Below are 23,005 nucleotides of genomic sequence, written 5' to 3'. Positions count from 1 at the left end.
TTATTTCGTTAAAGAGCTAAACCAGTTGACTAGCAAATAGACTTCGAAGTAAACTGGTGGTAGTTGAAGTTGACGGAAACTGACCAGAAATTGTTAAATGATGCGACCGTGCATAAAATCATAGTCGACTTATATAGACCTAATTTTTTAAAAATAATATATATATATATATATATATATATATATATATATATATATATATATATATAATTACATAATTTTTTTCTTGGTTAGTTATATATGATTCTCATTAAATATGCATTCAATAATCGTTTAGCTACTATTTTCATGTAATTGAAAGTAAAAGAATAAATATTAAATAACTAACATTATGTTGGTCCGATAATTTTTTTTTATTTTAATCTATTTACAAAAACACGTATTTAATAAATACTAAAGAATTTGACCATATAATTATTAAATTTTGAATATTAGTGATCTCTTTAGTATTGTTTATAAAACTAGAAGTGTGTTTAAATTAATTCATTTTGCGTTTTAAAAAAAAGTACCTAACTTTAACGTAAGATATTCTCAATATAATTTTTTTCTAAAATAATTAAATAAAACATGTAATAAGTATTCAAATATTAAATAAAAAATGGTGGTTAATATATATGAAAATTTAAAATAATCCATGTAATGCAAGGAAAAATAATTAGCCGAGAAATTATGAGGAATGTGATGAAATTGAAGTTTCGTAGTGACTTTAAGTAGGATGGGAGTCTGTACCCAAAAAAAAAAAGTGGAGATTTATAACACGTAAGCCAGTGCGACAATTTTATGGTAGGTGGTCATCATTATATTAAAAATAATACATGCATACCCTAATTTCCAAGGCTCAACTAATGATAAAAATTAGAGCATTAAAGTATCGGTAAGCAGGTTCGAATGAAAACAAAAGTATGCGCATCGAAATAAAAAACAAGAAGATTCTTCCAAGTTGCAAACTGTTATGATACACGGATCCGGATCAGGGTTTTCTGCAGTTGAAAATTTGACTTCGTGACTCCCAAACATTTAAAATAAAAGTTAGGAAAAATCTAAAACTGAAGTTGTTGCAAGTGATCCTGTTCATACGATACACGTCATTTTTGCAGTTCTTGATCGCTAATTTGGTCCTCCGTCAAAATCTGCAGAAATTTCAATGAAGCCCTTGTTTTCCATCGGCAATGACTACTCAAAATCATGGTGGACAAAGAAAACGAACAATTTAGCTAACTGACAAACTCACAAACCTGATTGTATAAACATGATATATGATATAAAAAGAGAGGTGTAGATCGATCGATTATATCTTTATTGATATATTTTAAATAAATTTTATTAAAATTTAATTATTATTAAACAATAGACAGAATTCGTATAAAAAAAACTAATTATAGAAGAGACCGTGACCTTGTCTCATTTGATATTTTGTTTAGGTGTGAATAGAAAAAGATAAATGGAAAAAAATATCTTATATTGCATACATGGAGTCAAAATGAAACAAATTTAAGAAAATGGGAGAAGTTCATGCATGGGTGCCAAATAAAAGAATAACGAAGAGGTCAGCTATAAAAAGAAAAATCAATTGTTTAGACAAATAAGAGCATGTTTGATTTGGCGGTGTAATCATGGTGAATCAGTCATTTTAGTCAAACTTAATTTGATTGTATAATAATATGTTTAGACACCATTTTATAATTTCTCGTTCAGCCTTCAAAATTACGATGACTTCGAAACAGGTAGGAGGAACTTTCAATTCAACGTGAATTGATTCAAGAAATCATAAAATATTATTATTTACATGTTTCTTTATAATACACTTGTACTTTTTGTGACAAACTATATTATTATACTGTAGTAGTTGGACATTTATATTTTCTTAAGACTTCATTTATTTCGGTAGTTGAAAATTTACTTGTTCTCTTAGTTAAAGAAAGAATATTACCATCTTCACTTCATAGGACCTCCATATTGAAACAATAGTACGCATATTTCGCTGAAACCTTGTGGTACATATATTGTACTGAAATCTTGTGGTGTGTAGGTACTATACCTGACTCTCGTAGCTTAAAGTTAAGTTAATAATACTATTTCATTTTATTGCACTATTTTATCTTATTAGAATTGTGTTTCAAATTTATGCTTATGTTTTAGAATATTAACATCTCTTATTGGACTATTATCTTATTCTTATCACCGTTTACAAAATATTTTTTAAAGTGGACTTCCAAAACAAAAGTATCATAAATTTTTTTAAAAATAATATGTTTTACTTTTTCATTTGTTCTTATTTTATTTTTATTTTTATTATATAGTTTCTATGACTTGTTCTTGATATATTTGATGAGTATAGTAGGGATAAAAATGTATTGGTTGATATTAAGTGTGTATGTAACATATATGATAAAATAAAAAACACCGATTTACTATTTTTTTTTCTTTTGTTTTAATAAATTAATATTTATTTATTCATAAAAATTTATTTAGATTATGAGTACTATTAGAGGAAAAGCTATTGCGAATCCTTCACAAAATATTGACAAAGAAAAAGCTACTTGGGATCCAAAAGCAAATGAAGCTTTTATTGAAGCTATGTTTGGAGCAAATTACTAAAGGGGAACGCCTTGGTTCTAGCTTTACTAAGGTAGGGCGGAAAGGTATTCAATCCAAGTTTACACAATTAACTGGAAGGACTTATAACAAGGCACAATTAAAAAATAAGTATGATAACTTGAGAAAAGATTGGTGTGTATGATACAAATTATTTGGAAAAGAAACTGGTTTAGGATGAGACAATATCAGGAACACTATTGATGCACCAAATGAATGGTGGGAGACCAAACAACTGGTATGTCATATTTAAGTGTACTTAATATATGCTAAAAGCTTATATTTAGTGTGACTATTATATATGATGAGTTATAAATATGCAAGAAAATCCTTTATATGGAAAATTTAGGTACAAGGGACTTCCAATTGCTCATCAACTAACTATACTTTTTAAGGATGTAGTGACTACCAGAGATTTTATGTGGGCACCATCATCAGGGATATTGCCAAGTACACTTGGTGGTGATGTTAATGATGTGTATCGCCCATATCTTGATGGTATTAACATAAATATGGGAGAAGGATCAAGAGACAGTGATGATGTTAGTGTAGGAGTAACAAATGAATTTGGAGACATTAATATAAATGCTTCACAAGTAACTGGTAGTCAAGCAATTGGTAGCCAAAAGAGTGGAGAGAAGTGCAAGTGAATTGATCATACTGAGAAGATTGGTATAAAGAAATTAAATGTCTCATCAAAGATACATTTGTGTACTTATGTTAATTTTAATTTTTTACAATGAATATGAGTTTATATATCTATTTAATTTTAATTTATTTATATGTATATAAAAAAATAGTAAATTATAATAACAAATAAGTATTCAAAGACTTAAGGTCTATTCTAGTAATTTTACTTTCAAAATCAATTATGACTAAAAGTATCCAAACATTATTCTCTTTAAAAATCAATTTTCTAATATATGTTATCCCAAAAAAAATCACTTTACTTCAAAATCAATTATATAAAATCACATTAATCTAAAATCACTTTGATTTAAAATTAATTTTATCAATGCTCATCCAAACACACATTAAATAGGTGGTCCAAACAAAGTTTAAATACATTTGGTTCATATCGTGATAGGGGAAGAGGGAAAAATAAAGTTTCCCTAATCTCAAACCATGGTTCCAATTCCAAATAAACAATGATAAACTAATAAGTTAAAACAACAATAATCATCATACATAACCAATTTCCATCATCAAACAAGCATATAATTTGAAGTCAATTAACTACTCGTAACAAATTTTTGTAGAAAATTTTTAATGACACACAAACTAATTAAATACATAAAATTACGAATTGAAGCCTAAACATCCTGCCGCACCTTTAGATTGTTCGGGAAAAAAAAATTCAAACCAATCATTTGCTCCACATAAAACTACACCTCTGTTATCCAAAGTTTGAACATTCTTTTTTTTTTCTTGACTTCTCCACCATGTTTAAACGTGAGAGATCGAAGAGAAGACTTCGGATGCAATTCTAATCTAACAATGGATATTTCTCTCCCCTCGTAATTGTCTAGATCCCTTAGAGAGAAAAAAAAACTCTTAAATTTACATAGACCACCCCGACAACAATATATGTGTAAATATATTTTGTGATCCGAATTTGGTTGAATTTGGCATGGTTGAAAAAATATTTAGAGAAAATATCTTAAAGGATTTGTGATTGATATCCCATATATTTTATCTTAATAGCATATTGATATCCTAGATATTTTTAATAATTAATGCATAAACATCAGATACTAGAGTCTAGAATGCATTCCTCTGTGGCTCTCAAGTCACCATGAGAAGCAACCAATAATTCTCCATCAATGTGATTTGTGTCCACAATACTAGCTTCACCATATTCTTTTGTGGTTTTCCCTGTTTGCTCACCATTCTCTTTTTCTTATTTTTTAGCTTATAACAATTAGTCTTGATGTGACCCTTTTGCTTGCAGTAATTACAAGTCTTCTCAGCATTCCTGAACTTTGAACCAGCCATTTGCGGATTACCAAACCCTTGTTCTTGTGGTCTACCATGAACAAACAAACCCTCTCCCTGAGCCTCATATCCACTCACAAGTTGCTTCATCTTTTCCTTAGAAAACAAAGCATCAAAAACCTCATCTAGGGTTAACGTATCACAACTATATAGAATTGTATCTCTAAACGTGGCATATGATGAAGGCAGTGAGCACAATAAAATTAACCCCAAATCTCCTTCATCGTATTTAACCTCCATCACCTCTAAATCAACAATAATATCCTTAAACATAGTTAAGTGGTCCTCTATAGACATGGCTTCAGCCATACGGTGAGAATACAACCTTTGTTTTAAGTGCAACTTGTTGGTGAGACTTTTCGCCATACATTACTACAATTTCAGCCATAATGCAGCAACCATTTTCTCCTTCAAAACGTCCTGCAAAATTTGATTTGATAGATGAAAGTGAATCTGTGATAAGGCCTTCCTATCCTTTCGTTTCTTTTCCTCTTTCATCCATGATGAGAGCACCTTTTCGAACCCTAACAACGCATCATCGAGATCCATATGCGCAAGCACAACCTACATCTTAACCTGCCATAACGAAAATCTGGTGTTGCATTCATAAGCGGAATGTCGTATTTCATGGTTGCTATTAGCCAGATCACACCAAAGCTCTAGATACCAATTGTTATGAAATAATGACAAATAGAAAACGAGAAATACAAAAATAATGAACACCAAGAATTTATGTGGAAAGTGGAAACCCGAGAAGGGAAAAAAATCAGATGTAGATGAGAGAAATTCAATATGATCTCAATTGTGTTTCAAGAGTTGGTATGTTAATTAGAGAAAGTATCTGACGTTGATGCATTAATTATGAAAAATATCTAGGATATCAATATGCTATTAAGATAAAATATATGGGATATCAATCACAAATCCTTTAAGATATATGTGTAAATGAAGCGATTGAAAACAAAATATCTTAAAATATATGGGATATGTTAACCCTAGATGAGGTTTTTGATGCTTTATTTTCTAAGGAAAAGATGAAGCAACTTGTGAGTGGATATGAGGCTTAAGGAAAGGGTTTTTTTGTTCATGGTAGACCACAAGAACAAGGGTTTGGTAATCCGCAAAGGGCTGGTTCAAAGTTCAGGAATGCTGAGAAGACTTGTAATTACTGCAAGCAAAAGGGTCACATCAAGACTAATTGTTATAAGCTACAAAATAAGAAAAAGAGAATGGTGAGCAAACAGGGAAAACCACAAAAGAATATGGTGAAGCTAGCATTGTGGACACAAGTCACATTGATGGAGAATTATTGGTTGCTTCTCATGGTGACTTGAGAGCCACAGAGGAATGAATTCTAGACTCTAGTTGTACGTTTCATATGACTCGTAATCGGGATTGGTTCTCAACATATGAATCAATGCCTAAAGGTACTGTGGTGATGGGAAATAATGCATCATGCAAGATAGCTAGTATTGGGACAATCCAAATTAAGATGTTTGATGGAGTTATTCATATACATGGTGATGTTATGCATGTTCTTGATCTGAAAAGGAATCTTATCTCTTTATGCACTCTGGATTCAAAAGGGTACAAGTACACTAGTGAAGGTGGAGTCATGAAGTGCTCTGGTTGTGATGAAAGGTATGCAAAAGTCAGGGAGATTATATGTTTTGCATGGCTCTATATTTTAGGTGATGTTGTTTTTGCCTCTCATTCTCTATCAGATGATGATGTTACAAAGTTGTGGCATCTGTGCCTTGGGCATATGAGCGAGAATGGGATGGCATAGTTGAGTAAAAGATGACTACTTGATGGACAAAGTACTACTAAGCTACAATTTTGTGAGCATTGTGTTTTTGGGAAGCAAAAACGGTTCAAATTCAAGAAGGGCACTCACAATCCTAAAGAAACACCTTATTACCTTCATTCTGATCTTTGGGGACTAGCGAAAGTTCCCTCTTTAGAGGCCAATTATATGCTGACGATAATTGATGGTTTCTCCAAAAAAAAAATTGGACATTTTTCTTGAAGTGGAAAAGTGATAAGTTGTTTACATTCAATGATTGGAAGACCATGATTGAGAAATAGTCAAGGAAGCAAAGCACCGATAATGGTTTGGAGTTTGGCTCAAATGAGTTTAGTGTGTTTTGTAAGAAAGAAGGAATTGTTAGGCATAAAATAGTTCGTTGAACCCTACAACAAAATGGTGTGGCAAAACGGATGAATAGGACTATAATGGAGAAGGTGTGTTGCATGCTCTCTAATGCTAGTTTAACAAAGAGTTTTTGGGCTGAAACTACATCTACATCAACTGCATGTTATCTTATAAATCGCTTTCCCTCTCTTTCTATTGATAAAAAAGACTCCACAAAAGGTATGGACTAACACTACTACTTCATATTCTGACTTGAAGATTTTTTGTCGCCTTTCGTATGCTTATGTTGACAATGAGAAATTAGAGCCTAGATCTATTAAGTGTATTTTTCTTGGCTATATGCCAGGAGTAAAAAAGTACAAATCGTGGTGTCCAGAAACCAAGAAATTAGTCATAAGCAAAGATGTGATATTTGATGACACTGCTATAATTCATGGTTTAGCTCCTAAAGTTTCATATGATAATAATCAATAGAGATCAAAGAGGCAAGTGGAGCTTGAGATTGACACAATGTCTACAATAGAAATAGGGCGATAGTCTAAGCCAGAGATACAAAGAGTTGATACACCTCTTCCACCACCATAATACTCTATTGCCAAAGATAGAGAGAGGAGAAGTATTAAAGCTCCATAAAGGTATGCTGAAGCTGATTTGGTTGCTTATGCTTTGAGTGTTGCTGACAACATTGATTCCAATGAAAAACCATCTACTTATTAGGAGACGGTGAGTAGTAATGACTCAAGTAGATGGATGATTGCTATGCAAGAAAAGATTGAATCACTTCATAAAAATGGTACATAGGACCTAGTGAAGCTACATTAGGATAAGAAGGTTGTTTGTTGCAAATGGGTATTTAAGAAGAAAGAAGGTACATCAGGAGTTAAAGATGCAAGGTATAAGGAAAGACTTGTTGCTAAAGGTTATAGACAAATCCCAGGTGTATACTTTATAGACTTGTTCTCTCTGATTGTAAATCATAGCTTGATTTGAACTTTACTTAGCATTGTGGATTTGTATGATTTAGAGCTTAAGGAGTTGGATGTGAAGATTGCATTCTTACACGGAGAGTTACATGAGGATATCTACATGTAGCAGCCTAAGGGTTTCACAGTCTCAAGAAAAGAAGATTGTGTTTGTTTGTTGAAGAAATCTCTTTATGGACTAAAATAACCCATACAATAGGGGTACAAGAGGTTTGATTCATTCATATTGTCATATGGTTTCGAGAGAAGTTATTTTGATAGTTGTGTTTACTTCAAGAAGAGTGACAATGAGCCGTTTGTTTATTTGCTCTTATACGTTGATGATATATTAATAACTAAAAGCAAATAGGAGATAAAGAAGGTCATATTACAACTGAGTAATGAGTTTGAGATGAAAGAGTTGGGAGCAACAAAGAAGATACTTGGGATGGAGATTTTGAGAGATAGAGCTACTGGCAGATTATACCTAAGCCAAAAGGGGTACATTGAGAAAGTTCTTTGCAGATTTAACATGCAAAAAGCCAAGCCAGTTACTACTCCATTAGCGGTTCAATTTAGGCTTCCATCCCCTTTACGTCCACAGATAGTTGATGATATTGATTTCATGTCACAAGTTTCATACTCTAGTACAGTGGATTCTTTTATGTATGCCATGGTTTGTTCGTGTCCAGATTTGGCGTATTCAGTTAGTGTAGTTAGTAGATACTTGGCAAACCAAGGCAAGGAGTATTGGAAGGGACTTCAGTGGATTTTGAGATATTTGTGTGGCTCTAATGATGTTTGTTTGCAATTTGGAAGGACTAAAGATGGAGTCATTTGATATGTTGACTCAGATTTTTAGGGAGACCTTGATAAAAGAAGATCTCTTACACGGTACGTCTTCTCAATTAGGGGTTGTGCTATCAGTTGAAAGGTTGAGTACAAAGGCTTCTAAGGAAGTTATTTGGTTGAAGGGACTATTTGGTGAACTTAGTGGAGACCTACAGGTAAGCACATTGTTTTGTGACAGTCAAATTTCTATTTACCTCTCTAAAGATCAAATGTTTGATGAGAGGACAAAACATATTGAAGGTATCATTTTGTGTGTGAATTTATTACTCGTAACGACATTATAGTTATGAGCAAAGTCAGTACCCATGATAATCTTGTAGATATGACGACTAAGTCCTTTCCTATAGCCAAGTTTAACTATTGTTTAAATTTGGTTGATAAGTTTAGCTCTTTGGAGCTTTTGTGTGGAAAAGGTGGAGATGGTTCATTTGTTGCTAGAGAGTTGGAGTTTGTGGTTTCTTCATTGCATTATGGAATTCATGTCAAGGTGGAGATATGTTGAATTTTTGACCCAAAATTTATTGGATTCTGTTGAAGAAATATTTAGAGAAAATATGTTAGAGGATTTGTGATTGATATCCCATATATTTTCTCTAATTAATAGATTGATATCCTTGATATTTTCCCCAATTAGTGTATCAATATTAGATACTTTCTCTAATTAGTATATCATTGATATACTAATTATTTCCTTTGGTTTTATTACATTTTATATATTTTACAAAACTATTATAACACAATTGAGATCATAGTGAATTTCTATCCTCTGCCTATGGTTTTTTTTACTTATTGGGTTTTCACGTAAATTCTTAGTGTTCTTTATTTTCGTATTTCTTGTTTTCTATTTGCCATTATTTTCGTAACACCTTCCTTTTCATTGAATTGAAAAGAGAAATTGCAGCAATGTTGGATAACTTTTTCAATTAATTGTGACCTTACTTTTTAGCTTCTAGAGGAAAACTTTGTGCAGTTTCTCTTGATCAAGAAACAAAAACCTATTGAAGGGTTTCATTTTTGGGTTGATTCATGGATATTCGAAACACGTATAATGTTGACATAAATAGAACTTCTTGTCTAAGTAGTGGAGGTAGAGAATATTGTTCTCATACCAGGATGTTAGGAACATGTTTTGGTCATTGACGTGATGATGCAAGGTGTTGATGAAGTAGCCCTAGTTGCACGATGAAAAAAATTGTTGTTTTGGGGATTCTGTTGAATAGAATGTACAATGAAATCATGATTTCGTAGTGCATTCATTTTCATACCTCACAACACAATATAATCATGATTCCGTTGTATAATGTAGTAATGAAATCATAATTTTGTTGTATATTTTTTTTTGTCAACCTAAACATTACAAATGATTCTATTTTAAATTTTTTTGGCACCTCCTTAACACAACAAAATTATGCTTTCGTTGTTATTGTTTTCCACAATGGAACAAAATCGTGATTTTGTTGAGGTGAAAAAAACAATGGAATCATGGTTCTGTTACACTGCACTTATTGGCTAAACACTGCTTTTTTTAGACATATTGACAAAACATTTTTTTTCCTGAGACATATAGACACAATCTAAATTGTTTATATTGTTGGTACAATCTCAACCATTGGTATGACTCACAAGAGAACAATAGATCATCTATTATAAATAGTAATAAGGGTTTGGTGCAATTCAACACCTTTGCTTCTTGATATTCACCATATTGCTTAAAATGCAAAGAATGTATATGTTTGTATTGCGATGGTGACATACTTTCATTATTTGAAGGGTATTGTTTAAATATCTTAGTGGTCCTAAAGTCATTACATTAAGTGAGGACACAATGTTTGATACTTTAAGGAAAACAATTATGGACACCATCGAAGGTTGCATAATTTTATTTGATATTTTTTTATCGTCAACATGTTACATATGTGATGTTGGTGTTGAATACGAGTGTATGGAACTTAAATGTGACGATGATGTAAGAAAAATGTTTTTCATTTTTTCAGAATTTAATAACAAAAGTCCGACCTAATTGAATGCAACTTTTGACTTATCTTTTTTATGGTTTTCAATTAAATACACAAAAAACACAACAAAATCATAATTTCGTTGTGGTATTATAAATCCAAAAAAATGTAACAGAATCGCAATTCCGCTATGTCGAAACATACAACGAAATTGCGATTCCATTACATATTTTTTTTCTAGGAAAAGTAAACAAAATTGTAACTCCATTGAACAAGAAATAACAAAAAAAAAGGTTCCTCAAAGGAGTTGGGGAAAAAGAGGGAGAAGGGTTGGGCACGTGTCGCTGAAGGGAGTGAAGAAGGTTGAGAATGAAAAGAGTTGGGGAATAGAGAAGAGGGAGGAGGGGTGGCACGGGGAAGAAGGAAGAGAAAAGAAGGAGGGATTGAGAATTTTAAAAAGGGGTAAAATGGGGTTTTCACCTAGAAGTAGGGGCCGAAAACAATTTATATAGGGACAATAATAATACTCAAGATAAATATATATAGGCTTACGGATTTTAAAAACCCAACAGAAAAAAATATAATTAATTAATCTAATTATTATCCAAATAATTGATTAAATTTTACACTCATTTAAATATTAAATTTAATATTTCTCTAATTATCTATTTAATTAATGTTTTTTGCACTCTCCTAATTAATTTAACCATCAACTAACTGTTTACTAAATTTTTTTAAGAAATTATTTTCTCACATACCAAAATTCATAATACTTTTTTTTATTAAACCTCTTATTAATATTTAAAGCTTCACAGATCTTAGTTTGATCTTTGCACTCATACTTGAAGGGTGCTAAGAAAAAAGACACAACTTAGTTAAAAAAGTAAAATTTTCTACATGCATAATATATACAAGAAAATTAACATACAAGTAATATTTTGTTATTAACAATATGTGTGTGTTTCGACTATATGAATGGGGTTTTGACTTGTTTAATTTACCTTCAAAACTAGAGCAAAATTTGGCCAAAGGTTATACTAATGGATTGAAAGTAACATTTCAGGTAGCTTTAAAGGAAATTCAGTATAGAGTGAGGTAAAGTTCATCACCAACAAATTTGTTCATCCTTCACCCCTGGTATAAGCATATATATATGAAAATGGAAAGGCTCCTCCTCCTCACTGCTTCATTAAATTAAAAATAAATGAAATGATCATTAAATAAACATCTTGCGGTGGGCTTATCAGTGATAGCACAGAAACTTTTACAGTATTTGAAATATATTTTAAAAGGTTAGAGCTTGCACCATTATATATATAGATGTTGAACTTTGGGCTTTCCTCTTGTGTATGGTATAGTATCTACTAGTTCAAACAATGGAGTAATTGTGGAAATTAATTGACTTTGAATTATCTATGAATCTCGTCAAGAAAGGGTATATATTAAGCCAAAGTCACACCACTATTTTGCTATATCATTCATGAAATTTGGGAAATTCTAAAAAAGATTAATATAATCAACATCTCATATTTTCAGAGAAATAAGTAGAACCACCCACCTTGTAACTAGTATAAAGCATAGGTTAGATTATAATCCTTTGTTTACTTTCCTCTTCCTTGATTTCTACTATAAAGAAAGAGACACTATTTATTTCCTAGTATGATTTTATACCCTATTGATTGTAAAAAAAGTTTATATATTTCAAACTTACGACATGGAGTAAAAAAAACTTACAATAATAACAATATTACTTCATGATTATGTAATTCGTAAGAATTTATCCATCTGTACTTTTATTTTCTTTTATTTTTTTAATTTAGAATAATATATCATTATTTTTTTAAAATACATTTTTCTTAATTTTTATTTTTATGCAGATTTTCTTTTAATTAGAAAAATATAAAAAAATATAAATAAGATAATTTGATTCTCTATCAGTTTTACTTTTTTAAAGAAAAAATTAGCTCATCATTATTAATAAATAAAAAAGTATCAATTCATGAACCCATTATCTAATGTTTACTTCTCTCTCCCTCTCCCTCTCTCTCTCTCTCTCTCTCTCTCTCTCTCTATATATATATATATATATATATATATATATATATATAAACTTTCAATTAGATCATAAGAAAGATAATACAACAAGTTAAAAATCTATTTCCTATTTTAAATAATTTTTTGCATAAACTTGTAAAATGATAAAAAAAATTAATATAATGAAATTACTAAATTATATTTTTAGAATAAAAGATATAAAAATTTCAGCAGTATTTTATTAATTAATAGTGAATTTCAAGAAAATAAAAATCTAAATTTAACAATAAAAGAATAAAAAAACTAAGAATATAATTTCACACTAAGCAAATTGAAAAAAGTAGGGTTAATTGTTTTTATACTGTTGTGTGACAAAAGAGAAGAGATAACAGTAACAAACATAAAGGGGAGGAGGAGAGATCGCAGTTTTTGTGCTGAGGGTTCTTCCCCCAACTAAGATCTGTTCTACCCAGAGAAACCCTAACTCATATATTTATTTTTAATATTACTTCTCTTCTTTATCTTTTAATTTACCGATTTGTTTATTTTTTCATCCCTTTGTTTCTACACTGATCAATCTCTGCAGCCTGCACTTTGTTTTGTCACTCTGAGAAGGCAAAAGGAAAAAAACTAGAAACCATAATTATCAATGGTCACTGCTGCTAAATCTTCAAACCACCACTCGCCCCCCAGTGCTCCGTCACCGGCGCAGCCCGGAGACGGCAACAGCCCCAAGTTCCCGCGAAAAAATCTTCCCTCGCCGTGGGCTCAGGTAGTTCGCGGCGGCGAGCCGGAATCGGCGGGCGGCATTCACCAATCACCGCCGTCATCGTCCTCGTCGTCGTCCTCGTCTCTGGTTGCTGATCAAGCCCCGTCATCGGAGGTGATTCCGGTGTCGTCGCCGGTGGATAATTCTAATACGGTTGGTGATGTAGATAGTTCCGATGGCGCTGAAGGCAATGCGGATTGTTCTAAAAAGCCCGTTTGGAACAAGCCCTCAAACGGCGTCGTCGTCGTCGAGACTGGGCCTGTAATGGGCGCTGCTGAATCATGGCCCACTTTGCTTGCGTCCACCAAAGGTTCTGCTAAATTGCCTGCTGAATCGTCCTCCAAGACTGTTACCGATGATGGATCACTCTCCACTTCTCAGGTTTGGTTCAAATACATACCCTAATTCCCTGCTCTGTTTTTTTTTCTTTCCTTGTGTGGTTAATTCTCTGTTTAGTTTATTTATTTATAAAAAAAATATATAAAAATGTAGCAAGGAGAAAGAATCCCCAATTATAAAATTCAGTCTATGTGTAAGGTTTTTGTTTTTTGCATTATCTTGGTATGAAAGGATTTTAAGTATTGGTGAATAATGGTAAATGTTGGGTATTATCTGTTTGCGTGACCTTCTTATATGTTGTAGTGGCCAATGACTTCACAATCTCCTCAGAAACAAGCGACTACTATTGCAAAACCTAGTTCTGCACCAAATTATAATGTGCCTAGTAGACAAAGATCGATGAAGCGGGTAGGTGGCAGCAGCACTGGATCTGGTCCTTCACAGAGCAACTTCTCCAACCCTCCCCCAACGCCGCCCCCGCCCCCGCCTTTTCCTGTATACCAGCTCCCACCAGTTAGCTATGGTAATATGGTACCAGGTGTCCCTGACCATGCTCCAAGAGATCATTACCGGAACAATAACTGGGATGCAAGACCATTGGTTGGGGGTTTTGTGCCTGCAATGAATGAATATCGGGGTTCCTCTCGTAGGGGTTATTTTGGGCCTCATCCACGAGGAGATGGTTCCTATCATAATAGTTATGGTAGCAGGCGTGATCATCAAGATCGTGGAAATTATGTGAATGCTAGAGATGCTTTTCTACCTCAACCAAGGATGCCTCCAAGAGGATTACTGAGGCACCCACCACCTAATACCGCTGCATTTGTGGGCCCTCAGCCTATTGGACCATTTGCTAACCCCATCAGTTTTCCTGGTTAGTTTATTTTTCCTTTCCATCAATTGTGTTTGCATAAAATAAAATCTAACTAATGTTTTTTCTTTTCCATTTTAGAGTTCTATTACTATCAACCAGTAACAGTGGAACAGTTTACGGGTATGCCATTCTTCACTCACAGCCCTCCTCCTACACCGTTCTTCTCTGCCGCAGAATCTCCTCTCTCTAATATGATAGTCTACCAAATTGAATATTACTTTAGGTAACATTAATCTATTGTTTATTATTTTGTCTATCAATAAATCTTTGACAATTGAATTTTCTATTCATTCGTCATTTGTTTTTTTTTTTTTGCAGTGATGCTAATTTAGTGAAAGACGCATTTTTAAGGTCTAAAATGGACGAACAGGGTTGGGTTCCTGTTACTTTGATAGCAGACTTTCCTCGAGTAAGTTATTTGTGCTTGGTCTAGCAATACTTCCTGCATATTTTATGTAGAGCCTTTTAATGTTATACTTATTGGTTGTATGCTTTAGTAAATCTTTGACTTGCAGTAGTAATTATCTAGCATTTTTTGTTGCTTTTTTAAGATTGTTTCCGTTGAAGATTTTTCGTTACACAACTTATTTGGCATCTATGATTTGGTACACTTTTGCATGCTAATGACTACTTTGCTATATCTCTTATCAGGAAAGACATATTTCTCACTTTGAAGTTGATTATTTTACTTATTCCATCTTTATGAAAGTAATGCTGCTGCTGATGGCCGGCAGAAATGAGGAAGTTGGACCTTTTTTTCCCCTAATAATATGAATTTTAACATACTTTTTTGTGCATCTTTATTGATGTTAATCCTAGACATAGAAGTTTGATATTTGTTGTTTGTAACTGTTTGAGTTGTAATTCTTTTCAAATATTACTTTTGCAAGTTCTTTGGATACTTTTTTAGTAATTCATGGTATTGAAATTTCCAGGTTGAATACACACTATGATTTTGGTGCGTACGATGTATAGTACTGTTTAGGATGGCCTGTGCTTCAGCTAGCTTTAGATAGTCAAGTTGACTCTTCATCTAATTTAGTTTTTGGGATTTTGATTTATTTTATTTTATAGTTTTTTTTAATTATGCTGCCACATTTTTTTTTTCCTTTGCCTTGATATATTCTGTAAGGATGGTATAGTCCTTGAAACAACTGGTTAGTAGTGACTAGGTGTAGGTGCTTGAGTGAGCTTTAGATTTGGTATTTGTTCTGGATCTTATACTTAGAGATCTTTTGCAACTCATGCAGTTCAAGTGCGACATGATCAGTGGGATTGATGCTACTTTAAACATGCAGCAGTCCAAGCATGATCTATTGCAAATTTATTTCCATTATTAAATGGAACATCAACATAATAAGGAATTTCTTCAATTAGGCATCTGACTTCTTATTTTAATGTGACTATTTTTCAAATTAAAATATTTATGGATTTATTGTCAGCTGATCAGTTTATTGGAATGCTATCAAGGGTGGCAAGTGATGAAATTGGATTTTCTGAAAAGTCACCTGTCTATTGTTGTGTTCATCCTCCTATTTTGCAACTTAGAATATGATGTATAAAATGTTGGTCACTCATAAAGCATAATACTTATTTGTGCACTCAATATCTTTTTTCCCCTGAACTTGTTCGTATTTGTGCACTCAATATCTTCTAGAGAGTTTAGAGGAAAATGAAATGAAATAATTATTTTTTATTGAGTTACCATTCTCTTATTTGAGAATTTTTAAAAATGAAATGAATAAAATGAAATTACTATGTAACATCTCACATTTCAAACTGTCATTCCCTGAATTTCAGTGCACATGCACTTTAAAAAGATATGATGCCCTTAATCAATATCTAATCTTCTACTAGAGTTTGTGATGCAAGAGTTGTTATTGTAACCATAGTTTTGTGTTGTGATTAGTGACTATTTGTTATTGATTTGTTTTTGTAATATCTTAGAAGCCTGATCATGCTTCTGACATGAATGATGAATTTTCATAAATATTTTGCACCTTAGGTTTGTTTTTGCTATATGGATTTTTTTTTCAGGTTAAAAATTTGACAACCAACATTCAGTTGATACTTGACTCTCTCAGAACTTCTACTGTTGTGGAAGTGCAAGTAAGCTCTTATGTTCTAGTATTTTTCATGTCACTGTTTCATATTATGCACTTGCACACATACATCTCTTTTGTTGGTAGGTGAAGCAGCGAGATATGTTTAAAGTTATAATACCTTTGTTAACGGTCATTTCTTTCTCAAATTTGATTGCAGGGTGACAAGTTAAGGAGACTTAACGAGTGGATGAGATGGCTGCCCTCTGCTCAGCGACGATCTAATTCTGGTTCAATATCTCCTAGTGGGTCAACACACAATAATCTTACAGCTAATTTTCAAACTATCATCTTGGAAGAAACCACTGCAGATGAAAGTCCAACACAGCCAAACGGTGGTGATGCTACTAAGAGCAGCATTTAAAAAGCCAAGCCAAGCGGTGATGATGGGAAAGAGAGATTGTGGAAGTTGATTCTTTCTTCAGTCTCGATTTTGATATAAATTTTGAGTGAGTGATGTAGCGGAAACAAATAAAAGTTATTTACTTTTGTTAAGGTCCAAAGAGAAAAGAGAAAAGTTAATTTAAACATAAAAGTTCAGAATTTTGATTGAGGCGGATTTAACGAGGTTATTGGTTTGTATAGATGACATTCGTTGTGGATTTTTTTTTTCCTATTTATTTTTTATTTTATGATAGAAGTTGTAGATAAGTCTCTTATTGGTGGTATGAGTGGAGTTTGGCTAAGCTAGGTTGTTCATTTTGGCTTTCTCATTGGATGGATGACTAATTATGTTTTGTACCGTGAGTTTACGCATTACAGTTTTTGCTGTTTTTTTAACATGTTTTTTTTTTTTCTCTCTAGAGATTGTTTATCCAAAGTCAGTTTTTTCTTTCTAGATTGATTTAGTTAGTTTACTAGAGTCAATGTATTTCTTGTGGATGTTATTTGTTATTTTATCTTAATCGAACTCGTGCATGTGAAGATTGGAAGTAAGTAAATGGGAGGCTAATTCTGTTTCTAATCTGAGAAAACGTTAATAAAAATGCATAAATAAATGATTGAAATGTGAAATTATAATCCTTTAGAGTAAAATATTGTTTTTTATACCATGAAAATTGAAAAATATATTTTGGTTTCTCGAGTTATTAATAGTTGTCTGTAAGTTTTTTTTTTTAATTTATATACAAGGGGGTGCTCATGGATTATATAAGGTGGTAGCGTGCATGAAATGTTTTAGTTGGCAGGTGGTGTGGTTTGCTGCTTGCTGTGGTCGGTGTAGACGGCTAGGAATAAGATGGTTTTTTCAGCACAAACAAGTGCATGTCATGGAAATTATTGAATATGTAAATATATATTATGTCCTAGAATTGGCTTACAGCGAGCAAAGTGGAGTTTCAATCCTTGAATATGTATTTGATACGGGGTGAGGAGAATAAGGGGGCTTGGATGGAAGAAGGTCCATTTAATGAAGGAAAGAAGTGTAAAGGAAAGGCATAGCAGAAGATCATGATGAGTTTCGGTGAAAATAATGTGTTGTAGCAAGTGGAATGCGTTGTTTTGCGTGTAAAATTGCTACTGGTTACAGAGGATGAGAGGACTGATGCTGCAGCGTGTCTTTTAGCAGATTGATGGAGTAAGGAATACATGATTGCATATATGATGGGCAGATAAATTAGAGGAAGTTCAGAAGAGAAAATTATTAAAAGAAAAATAAAATCTTACAATGATAATTAATAAATTTCTCATGTAATTATGCACAACTCATGCCTTTTGTAACTGCCTTGGCACATCTTGTGCTAGTGTCTTCTTTAATAATAATTTGACTTGTTAAGAAAAAACTAGTAACTAATTCCGGTCCTTAAGTTTAAGGGTAATACTTACTATATATCTATATGCTTCTCTCTCCATTTCTAAGTCATATACATTAATTTGAGAGTGAAGAATTAAATGGAGCAAAAGCAAAAGAGCTCGAAACATTATTAGTATGTGATTGTAGTATAGTAGACACAACAAACTTATAAGCTCTCTCAGTTGGATGGGCAGAATCCCAGAAAACGTATGAGGAAGGATTTGGGCACAAGCTGAAAAGGCTACATATTCCTGAAACTCCAAATGGCGCAGTCCCACAACACCCTTCTGAGACATCTACAAACCCTGAAATTATTATGAAGCAAACTAACATATATATTAACGATTAACAAGTGTTAATATAATTTACACAGTTAAGTTAATATTGTATAGAAAATGACCTTCTGGCTGAGGATTATTTATGAGATTAAAGAGAGGAGTATAGACATCGATGAACCTAATGTCATAATTGGGAAGGGTGGTTCTGATAGAATTAACTGCTGATGATAATTGGCCATTGAATGTCTGCGCAAATAGATTCGCAAAGGGTGCACAAATCCTTAATGGTCCCCCTGCCACAGTTCTACCTCCAGGCAAGCATCCAAGTGGCAATGTACTTAGTACCCACACTCGTCTTGCTCCAAGTTCATATAGACTCTTCAAGTTGTAATTATATATATAATTAATATTACAGTAAAAATGCATGTATATGTCTGCCCTAGAATTAGGCATTGAATATGTCACTCTGATATAATTTTTGTGTGTGTTAATATATGTTTATTTTTCGTGTCAATGTTAATGATAAAGTAAATTGAAGTTTGAAGGTGGTGAACCTTGAGGAAATTTGAAGTGGTGTCAATTAAACGTGTGGCATATAAGGGGAAAGGCTGTGTTGTGGCTAATATCTGAGAATAGGTAATGGCAATGTCATTGTTGCCGGCAGAAACAAGATACACACTGTTGGATATGATGTTAGCGGCTCGTTGTTGTCCAACAAGTGCTGTCAGCTTTCCTATGTATTCTCGAAACATTCCCAGTTGTGTTGGCAGTGAAAGAACTCCCTGCTCATGACACACATAAGAATGTTAAGAAATGAAGGAATACAAAACATTCAATAACATAAATAAGCATGCTTTAAGTGTTGATGTTAATTTTCATGTTTATGCTTTTGTTCCTGATTTCGTTGTTTCGGAATTAAGAGCTGATGTACCTCAGACTTGTTTCCCCACAGACTTTAATTTTAACCTCCTTAATATTATTCATTCACCCCCCCAAAAAAAAAGAAAGCAATAAATTAACACAAATCATATGGACAAACAAAAATGCATGTATTGATATTGTAAGACCTGTATTTGAGCAGTGAGATCATCAATTCCTGAACCAGCAGAAGCAAAGCATACCCCGGTGACGAGGTCTTGAGGGCTCAAGTTCCCACTAAGATATGCTGCCACTGTTTCTTTTATACCCAAAGCCGTCGCTACATATAACACATTCACATTATTCAAGTCATATTATAAACAATTTTTGGATTATGATATCGTGAACTAAAGGAGAATGAGTCCAAAATCAAAACTACATTAAAATACCATTAATATTATTTGGCAAAACAATTGTGCACATTTTCAACCCATATAGTGTTGTCTTTTGTTTTATTTTTTTTATTCATAGGAATTAGAAACAAGTACAAAAGGTTATTTGTTTTTATAGGTCTGAGAGTATATTTTTTATGAATCAAATATCTCCACTTAATTTTTTATGGGAGCAGTGACATCATCAAAATATATTAGGTAAATATTTTTTCTAGTAAAAAAATTAAAAATATTTTATTACTATTACATAAATATTTTCTTAAAAATACTTACAAGAAGAATAAAAGAGCTCTTAAAAAAGATATTAATTGGACAACCCGGAGTATAGAAAAATATACTTTCAAGAAGAATATATGTTGTTTGACTGCACAAAAAGAATATATGTTATGCATATAATCTTCTATATCATTTGCTTTCGAATAGAATATTGGCGCCATCATAAAAAAATAAGAGAATATTTAGCGCCCTTTATATCTCCACTGTCGAAGCAAAATATGTATATGCATGGAGTAAAGGGAATGGAATATGTATATATTGGGAATTATATATAGTTAATTACCTATCAAATCTGTGGGAGTTTTTCCATTGCAGCATCTTCCTGTAGGTATTCCTCCTTGGAAATCAATTCCATATGGAGGAAAATTGCACTTGGTTAATGTCTGAAGGTTGTTATTATTTCCTGTATCAAGGATTGAGTCTCCAAATGAAAACAATGCTGGAATTGTTCCGTTAACAGCCATTGCTTTGGGAAATCCGATGGCAAAAAAAACTAACACAAACGTTACTAGTCTCTCCCAAGATAACCGATCCATTTTACTTCCTCAGTGATGACTTTCTTGAAACGTAGTGATAGTATTTATCGACACATATCAACATTGTTGCTAGGCATAATTATGGGAATTAATATTAGAAATTTAACAAGTCAAGCCGTTCAATCTTCCATATAAATCTCATTTATTAGAAATTCAACAAGTAAAGCCCATTTAATGTATATAAATAAATAAATATATATATATAAGATTAAAAATTCGTGTTATGATTTTTAGGATAAACATGTTTTAGTGTTTCTAAATTAGGGAGTGTTATAACTTTATTACAAGGCTTAAAATTCTATATATCTCATTTAATGAAAATTCAAGAACTCGGTCTTATTCAATGTGTATTAATAAATAAAAAAATATAAAATTCAAAAGTCATATTAATTGGAATTTGAGATAAAATATGCTTTAGTTTTGGTAAATATGACTTAACATGGTTTGGGCCACGCATATGACAAACAATTAAAATCTTCTATATATATCATTCAATGGAAATTCAAAAATTCAATCCTATTTATTCAATGTATATTAATAAATAAATAAATATAAAGTTTTATCATATAAATAAATAGATATAAATTCAAAATTCATGTTATTTAAAATTTATCATAAAATATGTTTTAGTTTTTGTAAATATGACTTAAGAAAATTTTAGTCATGTGTATGACAAACTAATAAATGTGTGGATCAATTGGTATTTGATTATTTTAACTTAATCAAATATCTTGAGTTTGAATTATGAATATTAAATTACTTAATTGCTTATAGGAAGACTGAAAATTTTGTCATTCATAATGGTCTTGAGAAATATTGTCTTTTTATTAGAGAATGTGTGGCCTAAAAAACATGTATACAACAGTTAAGCATATCATTTAATTAAAATTCAAGAATTCAAACTTATTCAATGTATGATAAATAAATAGATATAAGATTCAAAAGTCATGTTAATATAAGGATTTAAGATAAATATATTTTATTTTTACTAAATATGGCATAACATGGTTTTAGCAATGTATATGAAAGTTAAATATATCATTTAACAAAAAACTCAATCCTATATATTCAATTTATATTAATAAATAAATAGATATAAAAATAATAAAAAATCATGCTTATTAGAATTTAAGATAAAAATATATTTTTTTAAATATGACTTAACATGATTTAGCAATGTGTAAGAAAGTTAAATATACCCATTTAATAAAAACTCAAAAGCTCAATCCTATTCAATGCATATTAATAAATAAATAGATATAAAATTCAAATTCATGCTAATTAGAATTTAAGATAATGTTTTGCTTAGTTTTTTTAAAAAAATATGATTTAACATAGCTTTTGCAATGTGTATGATAGATAAATATATCATTTAATAAAAATACAATAACTAATGTATACTAGTATAAAATTTAAACACTTTATAAATCAACATTATATGCTTTTGTCAAATGTCTTGGTGATTAAAGAAATTTAACATTTTTATCATATTTTTTATATAAAATTGTGCTCAAGATGATAACCGTTGTGTAAATTATTTTTTTAATATTCATTAGACTTTTATATTTTTATATCTAGTATATATATATATATATATATATGTGTGTGTGTATATATATATATATATATATATATATATATATATATATATATATTGTTTGATTTCCATAGCAGATAATTATTTAGCGTGTAAACAATTAGAGAATAGTTAAAAAGAAAATGTTTCATGGGCTGCGGGCTAGCCTGTTCATTTGGATTGACATATATTTTTGTTTAACTTGTACATTTGAATCAATTTGTTCATTGTGCCACGATTTTCCATCTTGCTAGCGCTTTCTATCCATAAATATTAATTAGTAAAACTTTAATAACATGCTTGTTAACTTAAAAAATATATATGCAGTTTTCATTTTATCTATCGGCCATATGTAGTTGTTAGCTTAATGGACATATATGGTGCATTGTATTTTTTACAACATTTATAAGTGCTTTTTTTTTTTCTAAACTAGCATGTTATTTTATAAGTACTTATAAGATCTTTTATATAATTTTGTAATAAAAAACAATGATAAAATTGTCATACCCAAACAAACTAAAATTCACTTTTAATTAAAAAACATTTTTTATAATTATAACCAAACACAAAACGATTAGGAGTATTCGGTTATTTGGATATCTCAG

At 31.5% G+C, this 23,005-nt stretch overlaps 3 protein-coding genes across 4 annotated transcripts; 2 read left to right on the top strand and 1 right to left on the bottom strand.

The window, feature by feature from the left end:
* The first annotated feature begins 2,912 nt into the window (after positions 1 to 2,912).
* On the top strand, positions 2,913 to 3,245 carry LOC102662696 (uncharacterized). Its single transcript, XM_006596866.1, has one exon. The coding sequence runs from the start codon at positions 2,913 to 2,915 to the stop codon at positions 3,243 to 3,245; it is 333 nt and encodes a 110-aa protein (XP_006596929.1).
* Positions 3,246 to 12,925: 9,680 nt separating this feature from the next.
* On the top strand, positions 12,926 to 17,435 carry LOC100785504 (la-related protein 1C). 2 transcript variants are annotated; one of them, XM_006596472.4, is made up of 6 exons: positions 12,926 to 13,698; positions 13,987 to 14,530; positions 14,609 to 14,753; positions 14,849 to 14,939; positions 16,568 to 16,639; positions 16,793 to 17,435. In XM_006596472.4, exons 1-6 carry the CDS (start codon positions 13,198 to 13,200, stop codon positions 16,994 to 16,996), a joined length of 1,557 nt encoding a protein of 518 aa, XP_006596535.1. In that variant the 5' UTR covers positions 12,926 to 13,197; the 3' UTR covers positions 16,997 to 17,435. The 2 variants fall into 2 exon arrangements, with proteins under 2 accessions (XP_006596535.1, XP_003544386.1); XM_003544338.5 differs by having other exon boundaries at positions 12,927 to 13,698; positions 13,960 to 14,530.
* A 1,064-nt stretch (positions 17,436 to 18,499) lies between these two features.
* On the bottom strand, positions 18,500 to 20,752 carry LOC100786032 (GDSL esterase/lipase At1g23500). The gene is made up of 5 exons (XM_003544339.5): positions 20,572 to 20,752; positions 19,770 to 19,900; positions 19,257 to 19,484; positions 18,825 to 19,080; positions 18,500 to 18,729 (listed from the first exon to the last, which is right to left on the bottom strand). Exons 1-5 carry the CDS (start codon positions 20,750 to 20,752, stop codon positions 18,500 to 18,502), a joined length of 1,026 nt encoding a protein of 341 aa, XP_003544387.2.
* Between the last annotated feature and the right edge of the window lie 2,253 nt (positions 20,753 to 23,005).

This window comes from Glycine max, chromosome 14 (genome assembly GCF_000004515.6).
Source record: "Glycine max cultivar Williams 82 chromosome 14, Glycine_max_v4.0, whole genome shotgun sequence".
Lineage (NCBI taxonomy): Eukaryota > Viridiplantae > Streptophyta > Magnoliopsida > Fabales > Fabaceae > Glycine > Glycine max.
Note: the sequence above shows the minus strand (reverse complement) of the source record. Positions and strands in the feature narration are given on the sequence as shown.